This window comes from Amia ocellicauda, chromosome 8 (genome assembly GCF_036373705.1).
Source record: "Amia ocellicauda isolate fAmiCal2 chromosome 8, fAmiCal2.hap1, whole genome shotgun sequence".
In the NCBI taxonomy this organism is placed as follows: domain Eukaryota; kingdom Metazoa; phylum Chordata; class Actinopteri; order Amiiformes; family Amiidae; genus Amia; species Amia ocellicauda.
In genome coordinates this window covers 2836471-2852740 of record NC_089857.1, presented here as the reverse complement: position 1 = coordinate 2852740, position 16270 = coordinate 2836471, and the positions used below count along the sequence as shown (strand labels likewise).

General features: G+C 37.6%; 1 protein-coding gene across 5 annotated transcripts in view; it reads right to left on the bottom strand.

Moving 5' to 3' along the window:
• The window catches only part of mctp1a (multiple C2 domains, transmembrane 1a), a 200584-nt gene extending 185054 nt beyond the window's left edge, over positions 1 to 15530 (bottom strand). For all 5 annotated transcript variants that reach the window (XM_066711829.1, XM_066711833.1, XM_066711832.1 and 2 more), the window contains exon 1: positions 14844 to 15530. In XM_066711829.1, the coding sequence (XP_066567926.1) occupies positions 14844 to 15359 (516 nt within the window). In that variant the 5' untranslated portion in view covers positions 15360 to 15530. The remainder of the gene's footprint in view (positions 1 to 14843) is intronic.
• Between the last annotated feature and the right edge of the window lie 740 nt (positions 15531 to 16270).

The window sequence follows — 16270 nt, the reverse complement described above, 5'->3', positions numbered from 1 at the left end:
TGACTGAGACGCGCACACTTTAGTTAAATTATAACTTGCTATATTGTAGCTGGATGATTAATTGTGAAACGTGTGATTTTTGTTTCAACTGTAACTTGCCCTGGTTAAGGACGTCTCTTTAATACATTATAAATAATACCGCAAAAAGTATTGTTTGCAGTTACAAATCTGTAGTAAGAGTAATACGTTAAGGGAGTCAAGTTGTGCCATTTAAAATACTTATCTACTAGCACATATCTCGATGATTACAATAATAATAAATAGCGAGAATATTTTATCGTTGCACATGGAAAAGTTTTCTTACAGTAACGTAATGCGTGTCTGAATATAATGTTGTCTATACACGTTTAGCTCTTCTTAATATCTCTTAACAGAAAAGTGTATTTATTACACTTTATTACCAATCATGTAAAGCATAAAGAATAAAACAGACACTTTCAACATCAGGCTCGTAGTGTTGTTTTATTTGTTTTTAAAACGAAACAAAACAAACCCACAATCACTCTACTCCTCCCACAACACATTAACTTTCTCACGGCCGGGTTTCACAGCCAGCTGTGGGCGCTCCTCTCCGCAGCTACTGTCACTCCTCCGCACGCCAGCACTGTGGCTTCTAGGTCTAACATCTTGTTCCTTGTTCCTATAGCCTAACTATAATTGACAAAGGTACAACCATCCCAATAACAGCCCCTTTCAGTTTTGAAATAAGATTGTTTGTTTCAATTATTAAATTCATATATTCTATCAAATGTCAAAGTTTGGTCACATTCCAACAGTTTAAAAATGTTGAAAAGCACTCTTTCTGCCTCACTTCAAACAATAAATGTCGAAACCAGTGAAGAAATGTTTCTAACAAGTCAAGATCTTCTACAGTATCCTGTGGGTACAATGATCATATCAGTGTGGATTTGGTGTTATTTAGATGTAAATTCAACAGAATGCTGATATTGTGAGATTTGTTTGAAGGCTTTGTACATAACTGTAACTCAAATATTCCAAATGACACTTAGAACAGGGGATGTGCCAACTGACTGGAAGATGGTAAATGTCATACCAATCCACAAGAAAGGTGACAAAACTGAGCCAGGAAATTACAGACCAGTCAGTTGCACCTGCATTACAACAATGATTAGACAGAAAATAGAGCAGCATCTTAATGAAAACCATATTCTTGGTGATAGTCAACATGGGTTTAGACGAGGCAGATCATGTCTCACCAAACTATTTGAGTTTTTTTGAACATGCAACTGCAGCTGTAGATCAAATGAAAACATATGATATAATATACTTAGATTTTCAAAAAGCTTTTGATAAGGTTCAACACCAAAAACTGATCCTCAAATTGAAAGCTGTAGGCATTCAGGGTAATGTAAGTAGATGGATTAGAAGTAACGCATGAGAAAGACCTAGGAGTCTATGAGGACTCATCACTTTCCACATCCAATAAATGTGGGGAAGCAATAAAAAAGGCAAACAGAATGCTAGGGTATATTGTGAAAAGTGTAGAATTGAGAACAAGGGCAGTAATGTTCAGACTGTACAATGCACTAGTTAGAGCTCATCTGGATACTGTGGACAGTTCTGGACTCCACACTTCAAGAAAGATATCGCTGCTCTAGAGGCAGTTCAGAGGAGTGCAACCAGACTTATTCCAGGTCTGAAGGGAATGTCCTACTGAGAGACTGAGGGAACTGAAACTTTTCACCCTGGAACAGAGGAAACTACGTGGAGACTTGATTCAAGTCTTCAAAATCATGAAAGGCATTACCCACATCAAACCAGAGGAGCTTAACCAGATCAGCAGGGACACACACACCCAGGGACACAAATGGAAATCAGGCTTAAAGACATTCAAAACAGGAGACACTTCTTCACACAGAGAGTTGTTACAACCTGGATCAAACTCCCCAGCGATGTGGTTAAACCTGACAATTTGGGAACATTTATTTTAAATAAAATTTGTGATTCTTGGATCACTTAGCTATTAACGGACACAAAACGAGCACGATGGACCAAAAGGCCTCATGGCTGTTTGTAAACTTTCTTATGTTTGGTATGTTTCTTATAATTCATTATTGACAGAGGAAGTCTTGTTACTTTTTACAAAGTAATGCATAAGTATGAGATCTTCTCTATCATGCATAGAGGATTGGAGGACTGAAATACAGTTTAATATAAAATACAGTTTTGAAAAGTACGAGAGCTAAATGGTGGTTTAAACTAGGGAATAACTGTGGCTTTTGTATTTAGGGCACAGTGGTGAGGCAGAGATTGGATAATGTTGCTTTTGTTGGATCCCATTATATCTTTCAGTATGTGGGTTGGACAAGTGGGTAGAACTGAAACGTACCAGGGATTTGTCTTTTTAGACAGTGGCGCCCCTGAAGACATGCAAAGAGGTGTATTTTTTAACATTATTTTCCAGCCTCCCACACAAAGTATTTGATTTGCACCCTCCTTGATGCAAGATTTTTCCTCCCTCTGGCTGCTCAAGATTCCTAGCCAGCTGGAAGACAGCTTTGTTTTTCGTAACAAATTTTACCATCACACTTCACGGTTGGCCTGAGTCCAAAAAGAACACACAAGGTAAAGCCCTTGCACGTTCCCTGTCAGTGCTATAATGGGAGGTTATAGGTCTCCTCTCTGCTTGCAATGTGCTCCCCAGAGAGGCAGTGAGGACAGACCTAGGCTGGAGAACAATGGTTGTTCCCTTCTGGCCAGGGTTTAAAGGGATTGTCAATTTCTAAGGTTCTCTCTTGTGGCTTGTCAGGTGTGACTTGTGTGCTTTGGCCTCAGGATCTTGCACAAACCACAGACATGGGTGACTGAATTACTTAATGATTCAAAAGTTCTTTCCCTTGAAATAAGCTGTGAATAACCACTGGTGTAACAGTCATGAACAGTGACTTATACTTATAAAGACTTTGAATTATTGCAAATTAAGTTACATTAGGCCAAGGAGATTTGCTTCACAGTCTGCTGTATTGATTCAGTACCCTATAATGTTTCACTGTAGACCAGGAAGGGGTGTCCTGAGCAACTCAACTGTTAAAAGCCATTATGTTCTCTTTCAGAAATAGGTGTTCTTCATATACTAAGTTAATTTTCCTAGTATCCAAATAAAAACTCTAAATCAAAAATCAGAACACCAACATACCATAGAAACAAACCAAATGTATTGTCTTTATTATGTGGAAAAAGTGGGGGAAAATGACAGGCTTCATTTAACCCACCTTGCAGCAACACTGCTATGTTTTTTCAGTTTTTCTCTTGAGCTAACAGATCTTATATCATTGCTCTATGTTTTCCTTCAGTAATACAAGAAAAGAATGATGCCTTGCATGGGTTAATTCAGTAGGTCAGTTTGTATTTGACATAGGTATGCCTTTTTTCTTTGTGTGATATTTTAAGTTTTAAGATATTTTGTCTAGAGGGACCTGGAAGAAAGAGAATGGGAGCTGCTTAGTCACACTGGATAACCCACCACAGGTGTGGAGGAGGATAATACAGATATAAAAAAATATGTCTACATCTCATCACAAAAAGTTACTTATGTGCTGTGAACAATGAGTCTGAGTTAATATAGAATGTCACATGCAAAAATAAAGCAAACTGGTTACAGTATCAGCAAAACACACAAGAAAGTACCCAACAGAACAAACAGAAATTGGTAACGTAAAGTAACTATCATGGAATAACAATATCTGCCACACAAATTAGGTTTATTTCTCATTTGAATACAGCACATGCAGAAATTGTTTTGCACACATTGGAAATAAAATAAATAATTCCTGAATTGATGTATCACTGAGATGTGAGAAATACGGATCAAGACCAATATCTAGACTTAAATGGTGCTTGCCACTAGAATAGAGCTGAAGTTATCTGGACTACATAAACCAACTAACACCATGAAAAGAAACCCATATAACAGAATCAACCTGAATTATTCAGAGAAAAGCAACAGCTATAGAATTGAAGTCATTCATGCAGATTAAAACAACATGTATGATACAGCAGGTGTGGACTGGAATACCACACTAAACGCTTGAAATCATTGTGTATTTAATTCCTCATTTTTATGCAATTCCTCTTTTTAACTTCTCTCCAGCTAGAATTCAACAGCTCCTAAGCATCCAGCAAAGCTTTGTTATTACTATTAAGTAGCAAAACAGGAATTAAAACTGACTCCTTTGAAATAATTTTCTGCAGACACAACAATTTTCCATTAGTGTACAATAAAGACGAGCAAATATACCATCCCTTTCCAAATTAATCAGACTTACTTCTGCCACTTAAAGGAGCTGCTGACTTGCATTTAGTGAACTGACAAAACATAATCATCTAATCTCTAGTGACCATTCTATGTTGGTGAAGTATTCTTCCTTCACAGATGAAAATGAGAAGCCTGCTTTTGAGTTGGGATTTTGATCTCCAGCCATGGCTCCCTGCCTTCAGAGATCTTGTAATCTTTAATTGAAATGCTGGCAGTGATCAAATGCTCTTTACAAGAATAACATTGAGTATATAGAGTATATAAACATCTTCAGACCAGGTAAAGGGCAGAAAATGCTTCATCCTGCAGGCAACAGGAGGTTCTAAAGACCTGACCTTACAAACAATCCCACAGCTTACCAACAAGAAGCTGGTAGTCAACAGGAAATTCCCACTGCATGATCTGCTAGAAATTTTAACTGTATCCTCCAGCTCAAGAGAAGACTTATGTCAAATATTCAGTCTCATTTTGAAATCAACAGACCGATTAGAACTGTTCTGCGAAGAGGAAAGTTTAACACTTTATGGTATTATTATTGAAGATGCCCAATCATCTGAGACTGCCTACACACCAGATATTTTCTTAATACATCAGTGAGCAACTAGAAAAAAATATTTAGAGCATGACAGGTTGAAAAGATAGAACTATGGCAGTATGCAAACTCTTCCAAACCAATACTGATGTTTCGTTTTGTTTTCTTATTAAATGCAAAATGTATAGACTGATGAAGGGCGCCTGCCTATGCAAAATGTGAACCTAATTTGACTTGCCATTAATGAGATTGTATGGTGTGGTGAAGTACAAACATTTTTTCTATTACAAATGGGCCTCATCTTGGATTATTTAGAAGACACTGATGTACCACACAACTCTAAAGGACGCAACTGCTATTGCCAACTTTAAACCTATGGCATTCCATTCCTCTGTAAGACACCACCTACTATCCTGGAAAAGATAGGCCTAATTGCTAACAGCTTTTAAAAGGCAACTTTGGAACAGGAAAGAAAATAAAAGATTATCAGTAGAAATAACTAGCACTACTAAAGGCAATCATTATTATCATTATTATTATTATTATTATTGAAATGTATTTATTAATTAATTTTATGTCCTTACCTAGGGCCACTGTCACGAAAACAATATTGTAAGAGGAAAAAAAAAAGTTGTTTTAGTGTTAATTGCAATAATATTAACTAACAAGAAGCACAACATACAGTGCAAGAGGTAAACGCAGTAATCTGTTAATAGTTACATCAATGTGACATGCAATTGAGTCAAATCATTACTAATCATGGAGTACAGACAAATAATTAAAGTGCAAGAATAATTAGATATAAAATTAATGGGCAATAGAAGGGAGTATCAATGTGGGAGGAGATAAGTAAAGAGACCCAGAGAAGGGAGTAGCACTGAAGAGGAAGAGGAGTATGAAGAGCAATGATGTGTCACCATATAATACCACTTCTCTTGTGTTAGTTTAGTGTGTTTATACAGATCCCCATTAGCTGCCATGTTATTTCATATGTGATTAATTTGAAAACAATGCTCCTGCACACTGTCTCTACTTAAAAGTGTTATAATTCAATAGAATGCAATTTTTTGATCAACGACCTTATAACACTTGCAAGTAGAAACTGTGTGGGAGCATGTTTTTTTCTATCCAGATCCTTTTCCCTCATACACACCCGTCTAGTCTATACAGGTGTGCAATTAGCTTTTGTTATAGTGATTGATTAATTACCTGAATAAATGCAGATTTTTAACATGTTCAACACACATTTACACACCCTCATGCATTTTTGGTGATGTTTGCCTTTGGCTGGTAAAAATACCAAGTGGCTGGAAAGTTTTTTCCTTCTACCAGACACAGATACATTTCCTAAGCTACTTCCTCTACCCTGCACACAGAGCTCTGGCTCCTAATAACAGTATACTGTGCCATACCATTGTAAAAGCACAGTGCAATTAAGTAATGCAAGGTGAAATCTAAGTAAAGCACAGAGAGGTCTGCTGAGTCAAACACCAGGATATATACGGCAATGCAAAGTAAAGTTCGGTGTAAGCAAGCAGAGTAACATGGGAAACTGCAAAATGACTGTCGACAATTACTGTAGTAAACAATCACGATCTGCAGTGGCATACTAATTGATCTCTATACTGAGATCCTGTTACTAAAACAAAAAACATGTTTTTGTATCATTAAATATAATTCTTATTCTAAGTCTTCTAAAACCCGTGCACAGTTTGAGCAACAGTTCTTTCACCATTTGTATGTCACACAGAAATCAATGTCTTCGTTTAATTATCTTCTGGGAGAAATCCAAGAAAAGAACCAGCTCAGCTTGGGCTCAAGATTTATGACTTGATGTTAAACACAGAGAGTATTTTCACAAAGCAAAGAAGAAACGAGACATAGCCTAGTCAAGTGGAAGAGACAGTGTGGATTTTTAAATATTTTTAAATGAAGAAGAAGAAGTGGTGTGTAGGCCTACGTGTCTATCCATTTCTATGTAATACATTTGGTTGTCAAATGCATTTGAATTTTTCTTGAAATACTTTTAAATTAGTTTTGTCCCCCCATTGATCACAGCTCTACCAAATGAATCCAATCAAACTCACCTGTGCTCTCTTCTTCCACTGCTAACTAAACAGTCTAGTCTGACTCCTGACAGGGCTTTTCAGAATTTGGTGAAAGGAGCCAAGAGGATGCAGTGAATCTGATATCCAGTTCCTGATGCTCTCCAACTGGGAACTTGCAACCTCTACTCCAGCTTTGAGGTGTCTATATAAATACTATTTTTCCTCCAACAATAAAATAACAAGAAAAAATTTGCAAGAGCAATAAAAGCCCCAAAGACCATATATAATATGATACCATACCATGAAATATCAGGAAAAAGAGCCTTAATTAGTTTACTTCTGCTAGGGACAAGATGTTTTTTATTTTGTTTCATTTTTTAAGAGTTGAAATATGGCACAGTGCTGCACCCAAAATCCACTTATCCAGCAACTAAAAGCATTGTATTACTGAAATGGTAAATAATGTATCCACTTAATGTCAGACTATAATGGTTTTATTGGAGGAAAACTCTATGTATGTCAAATAGACATAAGAACCAGAACCAGAAGGGTTTTCCTTCTCATTACATAGACATAGACCAGTACATTCTCTAAACACTTATTTTGAAGATTATCTAGCATCTACGTTTACACATTTTACAAATTGCAGGAATAGATTTTCTTGTTAATAAAAAGTAAGAAAACTTTGGCATGCTTTATGGAATATTCAAGACTGTTTCAAATCATACAATTTGTGATATTATAAGGGTATTCCTGCTACAACTTAAGTAATCATACCATAGACCTTAAGACTAATTAAGCAGTTTTTCAATGAAAACTCCTTTCATATGCAAATAATATAAAAATAAGACAGTCAAAGTGTCATACAGGAAATTTGTATATATTTTATATTTAACAAACTTTGCATTAATGAATACAGCTTTGAAGAAACACTAAAAAAGCAACACAGCTTATCAATTTGGCAAGAACAAGAATAAGAAATTATATATAGAATAAGTTAATGGATATATCCCATTATAAAAAAAAAAAATGTCTGCATGTGAACAAGTTTTGAGCGAGGTCTTCATTTTCAGCCCCTGCTTACTATAGCCTAGTGGTATTACAGAATCACACACAACAGGGTTTCTTACAATACCATAATTGCTGAGGGTGTACGTGATTTAAAAAATAAATAAAAGTATAGCCCTGAGCTACCCAACATGTTGAGACCTACCCTGCTATGTAGATCAGCACTAACTGGGAAAGTCAGCAGGTTCCATTGCAAATAAGTTAGTACAGAGAGAAGAACCGGGAGGTGGGAAAACCAATTGAAAAACAACTTTCAATAGTCTTCAGCATCATAACTTACTCATAAGTGACTTGATCAACAAAGCAATTTACCAAGCACTTTTTTTAAAGATTCAGTGACTGGAATCCTAGGAAGAGTTATTGAAAAACTGACACCAAGCATGTCTAATAATCTTCAGTCAGCTTCCCCCCCTCCTAGCAGTGCAATGACAGAAATGAAATCCTGAAATCTTCCATGTATGAAACTACCCAGTTTTGACAACATCAGTAACATCACATTACTTGAGATATTTACAGACAAATCAGCATGATTGTAATGGAGATTTATGTAATCCCTGAGATCCAGTTGCAGAGGCTTAAAGTCCTCTAATCATGCAAACCTACTGGAAGAAGGACATATGTATATTTAAATGAATTTACATGTATTAAAAGTAGAGGGCTAAATCACAAGGATTGGGAGTTTTGTTTTCATCAGCAGAGAAATAAATTAGTAATGGGTGTTTTAGTAAGACTACAGCATTAAATTCTCCTATTCTGTCTCAGCAGTGGATCCCTCAGCAGATCAGTATAATAATCAAGATAATTGTCATGCTTATGCATCTCATTTAAAAATAAAACTGAACACAAAGAAAATAATGTGCATTATAAGCTATTTTTAAGCATGCATTATGAAACTTACAGAATGGCATTTCATATGACAAAAATATGTTTTACACATCTAAATATTGACAGCAGCTGTGACAAAACTTGGGTGTTATCTTGCAATCCATAATCATCTTGCAGGAGCACTTCCCGTCATCTGGTGAGCTAATAGCACTGTGCAGTTTCAGTCAGCAGGAAATGACATGTTTATCTGTCTGCTGGTTTTCTGTATGTTCTTGCTCTTGATAGCAACAGCACTACGTCATGCCCAATCATATAAAAACACTAACTGATGATCTGAGACAATTTTCTCTCTCTATCTCTTTCACTCTCTCTCCAGGTGATGACATAATTTAAATTGCCTAATCTCACCACTAAACTCTTTTCCCTGGTTTGTGCTGCCAGATTAAGCCACAGGTACAGCCATGCAGAGAAATCTGCTTCTTGTATGCTTTACTCCTCTCTGATGCTGAATAAAATAAAAAATGGATACAGTATGTTTTCCTGGGATCAGCCTCGACATCAATAAGATGGGACTCAGGACATGGACTAGGCCTAGGACACAACCAGGGTTGGAGGGTTACTTCCTACCACGTAGGACTAGTTTATTGAGTTTGTGTTGGTTTGTTTTGTTTTAGACTATAAACACGTTGTATGATGTTATTTTGGTATTATAATAAGTCTTTCATTGTTAAGGTCACAGAACCAGCTAGGATGCACAGGAACTATTTGTAATTTACATGGATTTATCTTACATTTCGATAGGATAATTTATTACTGCAAATACAAACTATCGATAACGTTTTTGGTTATACTATGCCTGTGCTGCCATTTCGCTTATTATTATGCTTTTGTAAAAATATGTAATTGTTAAATCGTATTTATTATAATTTTTATAAAAATGCATATTTTCTACTTGCATCTCTAGCATTGTATTACTACAGTTGCACACATTTAAAAAATAAAATCTTACCTTTTTTTTAGATCTGAATTTGAGTCCTTGGAAGCACATAGTACATTGTCCTGTGGTCGCACATCTTGTATTGCACTTAATATTTGTTCCATTTTCTTTCTTTGAAAGTTATCAATTGCCTGTACTTCCACTATTAAATCCCTGCTAACACACAATCTTGCTACAATGGCCACAGTTGTAGAACTGTGTGTTACTAGCTGGGATGCTGACTAGCAGCTTCCATTATACCCGCTTCCCAACCCTGGACACAACACACAAACTTTCCAAAGTCTGAGCAGATTCTCTGCAATTCCTGTCCTAGTTGGCCGTTTGTGTGAACGGCACAGAAAAAACAGATGTTGCATGAAAACAGCACACATACTTTATGACAATTTATCACCCATATCAATGTCTTCACCCAGACAACTATGACAACTATGGAAACAATGAAAGATATATGCATCAAACTGAACTGAGGCTTCCTGTATAATACCCAGGTGTGCCTTAACTTAAGTTACTGTATCCATGTCTGGTCACCAAGTCACACAATAAAAAGATGACTCAAGAGAGGACCCAGCACAGTTATCCCTGGATAGACAGGTGTGTTATATCCAGATGAGTCAGAAGAACTTAATCTATTTCACCTTGATTGAGGAAAACCTCATTAGGATTCAAAATCTTGAGAGTTTGATGTGAGCTCAAATCATTACCTGTTGTTTAAAACTGTTTCATAACTTTAACTTATGCTGACTTCATATGCTGATGCATTCTTCAGTTTTAAGCCGGTCACTCTTTGCTCGTAAGGGTCGACATAAAGGTTCCCTTTGAAGGCATTTCTGATGAGTGAAATAATGGAAATCAGCTAATTTTCATTCTTGATGACCAGATAACTGTGCAACTCCAAAGCTATTCCATACTATACCATACTATACAATTTGAGGCTGAATCAGAGATTGTTCCTAGGCACAGTACCAGGCTGGGTCTGAATCAACAGCAAAATACGCCTGCAATCGATCAACATACAGCTCACTCAGAAGCAAAGCCCAGCATTAGTACTGTAGGTTTCTGAGTTCCAGTACCAGTGCTCTTCCATATCATTATCCAGTCAAAAATCTGCTTATTCTGGCATAGCCAACAGTTATGGCCAACAGGACCAGAACAGTTATTGCATTCTGTGTGAGGCTAAGATGGAGACAACACAAGGTGCCCCAGACCCAGACCAAGACCAAGACCAAGCCTGTCAAGATCAAGATTAATATATTTGAATGCGACCAACCGTAAAATCTAAATTTTGAATACAAATTTGAGTTACAATGATGATGTTAACTTTTTAATACTTAAAAAAAAAGTAAAAATCTTAACAGTTTTAATCGTTTTTACCTGTTGGTGCATTAGCAAGGCAAATGTCTTAAAACAGAGCCCAAAAACTCTTGTTAGAATGAAATTAGAGCTGGGTGATATATCGAGTTTTTGCGATAGAGCGGGATGGAACGTGTGCTTGTGCTTTAACGTTTATTTTTGTTGTTGTTATTTTTCACACAGCCTGAATAGTGCTCCAGGAATACCCCGAATATATATAAATCTGTATTCACTTCTGTTTTTAGTGTGTAATTCAAATAATTAATTAACACAAGGTCCCTCCTCTTTGGAGGTGATTGACTGCATAAAAAATGCTTGACAAGCATTTTCCTGCAACGTGATTGGCTGTATAAAAACATTGTGTTACTCCTTCCACATTCCAGAAATTCAATACTCGCATTTTTTGTATTTTGCACAAAATAATATATCGAATATATCGCAAAAACTCGATATATCACCCACCCCTATTTGGATGTAGTTATCCCAGCTCCCCAGCTCTTCTACACAAAAACATGCATAGAACTTTAGGCAGCAATGATGTGAAAGTTGTTTTAGGTTGACAATTGGCCAAGCCCCACCCCCAGCAGATTCTGAGGAGAAGGCTCCATGTATATGTTAAATATTTCAAGGCATTCAGGAAGAAACTGATAGCTGCAGCAGCTGAGTGTCACTGAAGTACAGGCTTTGAGTGAGTTAGTAAGGAAGCAAGAGAGAGAGACAAAGAGAGAGAAACTGAGAAAGAGGGCCTGAAACAGAAGACTTCTACTACTGAAACATTGGAGGAATTGCACAGTGATTGCACACATGAGTGTGCTAAAAAAAATCAGTCTCCCCAATTTCCTCCATTTCCATAGACTGAATGACATTTTTAATGTACTCGCTGGATATATAGACAAGAGGAAGCTATTTAACCCATTTTGCTGGTTTGGTTTCTAGCACCTTATCAATCCAAGGATCTCATTCAGTCATTTCCTTTGAAGGAAATTATATAAGTTCTATAAACATGTTGCAATTGTGTCTTAAAGACCTGTTTAATTGTTGACTAAGATAGAGAAAAGGGATGATGTAGAATGAGATTTCAGCTCAGGTCTCTGGTGAATTTAGAAGCAAAGGCAGTCAAAATATGTGCATAACAAAATCAGAAACAGGAAAAAAATAAGCTAACTACTGCCTCAAAAGCATGCCAGCATGCCACAAAATCAATAGTGTATATTAGCCTCTGCTGTGTTCATATTTATTAGGGATAATTAATAACACTGGTCAAACCAAATCCAAATTAAAAAAATCAAGATGATAACGTAGGATATAGCCTACTTGAATTACTGAATAAATAATTCCTGTGCCCAACCTCCTGCTCATGAGATCTGTGTTTAAATATTTTAAACTGATGCATCAAGTCAGCTATTGAGCTACTACACAAGAACATCACAAACATGCCACCACAGTCATGACCAGACTTGGCAAAGACTGAAAATGTTTAATTTCTCCAAAATACCAACTGGTGTTTGCACACATAAGAACCTGGATGATGATGAAATCTCACATCTATGTGTCACAAACAGCATCCAACACTGTATGCTAAGTACTGACAACTTTGAACTGAAATGTAAAGCAGACCAGGAGTTACTGTAATTTACATTCAAACAGACTAGGCCTCGGAGTTCCACAACTGCATAGCTCCACCAATTATTTGCATCATTAGCATTTGCACGGCCCACATTAAATGAACACAATCATCATATTATCAAGTATTACTGACGAACTGAACATCACACTGTAGTCTTAAAAAGCTGCTTTTGTCAGGGATGGAAATATGACTGATAGCAGCACAGTATTATGAAACATGTTAGGAGCTGATTCTCACATTCAAACAAAACTCACACAAAAAAAGAAAAAAATGACTGAGAAAAAAAACATGTAGGTTGTCTTCAGCCTGTTAAGCAACTAATTTAAATAAAATAATAAGTGCAATATCCAAAACATATCTGTTAAGTCAGTTACTCCTAACAAAGTACATTTTTCTGTGACTTTAACAATTATGCTGAGAAAACAGGCTGTATCAGTTCTTACAAACTTCACCCCCACACTCAAGACACTGAAGTTTACACAGTACCTGAGGAGGAAGAGATGTGTTTCCTTATGAAAGAGCAAGGGAAGAGGTGGCAATTAAAGTACAATACAACTGAGCATTATTCCTATAATAATCAATTTAATAATCTTGAATAACTTGATAACTTAAGACTTATATAAATCCACTCATACACTAAACATAACAGTTTAGTCTGGCAATCTGTTTTCTGCCATACCAGACATTAACTGAAATGATCAAACACATGACATGTCTGATCCGGTACATGTCCATGAAGCCACTTATTTCTGTATGCCTCCGTATCCTGATCTAAATCATTTCAGCTATGCATGCCAATAAATACAATGGCTTCTGCCAGCTGCTAAATAACATCGTTACAGAATATGCTTGTGTTGTAGGGTGCTGTAACATTGCATTCACGTAAATGATCGTTGCAATCCTCATGTAGCATAAAATTAGTCACAAAATATCCAGTTACAAAGGTATCTGTACAGTTAGGTCCATAAATATTTGGACAGTGACGCAACTGTCATCATTTCGGCTCTGTACGCCACCACAATGGATTTGAAAGGAAACAATCAAGATGTGCTTTAAGTGTAGACTTTCATCTTTAAGTTGAGGGTAGTTACATCCAAATTGGGTGAAGGATGTAGAAATAATACCCATTTTTTATAACACCCAACTTTAGGGGCCCAAAAGTATTTGGACAAACTAACATAATAATGAATTGAATTGTGAGTTTCAAATCCATTGTGGTGGCATACTGAGCCAAAATGATGACAATTGTGTCACTGTCCAAATATTTATGGACCTGACTGTATAGCATGCATGTTTTTTAAGGGAAATCAAATTGCACTCTGTTGCAGAAGCTACTATATGGTTTATGGATATGCAAATTAGAACAGAAGACACTGTACAATAAACACTCTTACATCATATCTTAAAAGCGCATATCACCCCTTAATCCAGTGTATTTTTTTTTTCCTTTTCAAATAAATACATATTTAACATCAACCTAAATACCATAGGTTCTTAGCTCATTGACTGTAACGTACTAAAGTATGAGTTAATATTTTTGCACTTAAGTTGTAAGTCGCCCTGGATAAGTGCGTCTGCCAAGAAATAAAAATAATAATGCTAATAATAATATTTCCTGCATTAAAACTTCCTTGCTTGTTTTCCCTAATTTATTCCATTTTTAAGAAAGAGTTCAGAGTTCTGTATAAATACAGTGACACCAGACTATTTACAAAACTTGTCAGTCACTCAAATACATGCACATGCCAGCCTTAAGTTCTCATTTTGAGCAATTTAGGAATGCAGATCTAAGTATGTTTGCATGGATCCAAGTCAGAAAAAACGGTTTCTGTGTCCTTAGTAGGTCACCACTATGCATGAACAAATTGTACCCCCTCACAGCTTCGAGACAGGTAATAAAATAACGCGGCGATGTGTGTTTGATTTTCTCCAGTAAGCATGCTTACTTACTGACTACCCGACCTGTCATTTCCTTACACAACTATGTTGAGAGGCATGTGCGGAAATGGACAATGGCATCGATTTAATATAAAATATAAAATACATGGTGTGTGTCGCCGTTTTTTAAAAACCACGCATGATAAATACTAAGCAAGAGTTTTAAAAGATGATTTACTTACAGAATCGCTGGCGTTCATCCTCCTGTGCTCCTCCGTTTCGCCCCCAGCCGGCTCCACCAGCCTCTCGAAGCATGCCGACCCCAGAGAGGAGCTTTTTTGGTGGGACAGGACGAGATGAGATACTGCGGGCTTCGGGCTGCCGCGTCCCGCCACCGTCTGCTTGGACAAGCCGGCGCTCTCCGCATCTCTGGGTCCGACTTGCTTCAGCCCTGACGCCGGTTTACTGCAGCCGGGCTCCGGCGTACAGCACAGGGACTTGTCCCTGTCGAGACGCACCGCAGCCGAGCAGCAGAGGTTGGGCTGGGAGGAGGAAAAGACGCGGTCCAGGACTTGCTTCTTCTTCCTCATGAACATCCATTTGCCCGTCTCCCTCTTTCCTTCTGCACTGCGGCGCTCGGAGCCTGTCTTGGAGCTCAGGAAAGGCTTGGTCTTCTCCTGCAGATTCTTCCAGATCCTCTTCTGGTAGGACAGCGCCTCTTGCTCGCAGGCGCTTCCCTCCTGGTGCTTCTCGTCCATGGTCCCCGGGCAGCGGCAGCAGCAGCAGCCGGCCACAGTGCTCAAGCAGCCGAGACACAGAGGCTGGGCTGGACCGGATCAGCGCACCTCTCCTTTCCAGGACCATATAAATGGTACAGGCAGTTGTAGGGGGGTTGGCAGTGTTTCTTAGCGTGGGATGAACCTTATCATCAGCAGCCTGCTTTTTTTTTTTTTTAAGGTCATAAAAATCTACACAACACGGGTGGCGGAAGTACAGAAGTGGTGTACTAGGGAGGCTAACTATACTGAACATTGTTACATTGCAGCAACGTTGCGTTTGTGTTCACTTACACTCACATTTCACGCTTCATTCGCATTTCAGAGTTTGCAACTTGCACGTTAATCTGGAGTGGACCGTTTTCGTACAGCCCTCCTGTTGGATCTGTTACTTTAAAAGTACGGTGTAGCTGAGCTGTCCAGAGTAATTAAGAGGTGGTGAAATTGATTAAATACCGCACATCGACGCAAATGCATTATTTAGGGGATGAGCTCAGTTACAGGAATAACCCGATACCTGCCGAGGACGCGGTAATGCGATGTGGGTAATGTATGTCTATAGTTTAAGCTACTTCCAGTGCAGGTACCAGAATGTGTGTCTTGCATTAACACATTAAATTAGCCCATATTTGCATTTTTGAAGGCTGCTAGCCGGTAAGCAGTTGCGCCGCTTACCCTTCGCGCAGTGCCACTACAATACATTGTAAGATGAAGTTTGACTCTCAAATCTCAATTTCGTTTTTTTATTATTCGGAGGTAATGTTGCAATGCTGTTAATGTGTTTGTGTCTGAACTTCTCGCCACAATGAATGTTGGTTATATAGGCTGTTAAAAAAAAAAATCAAGTATCAAGTGCATATATCTACAGTGAGGGAAAAAAGTACTTGATTCCC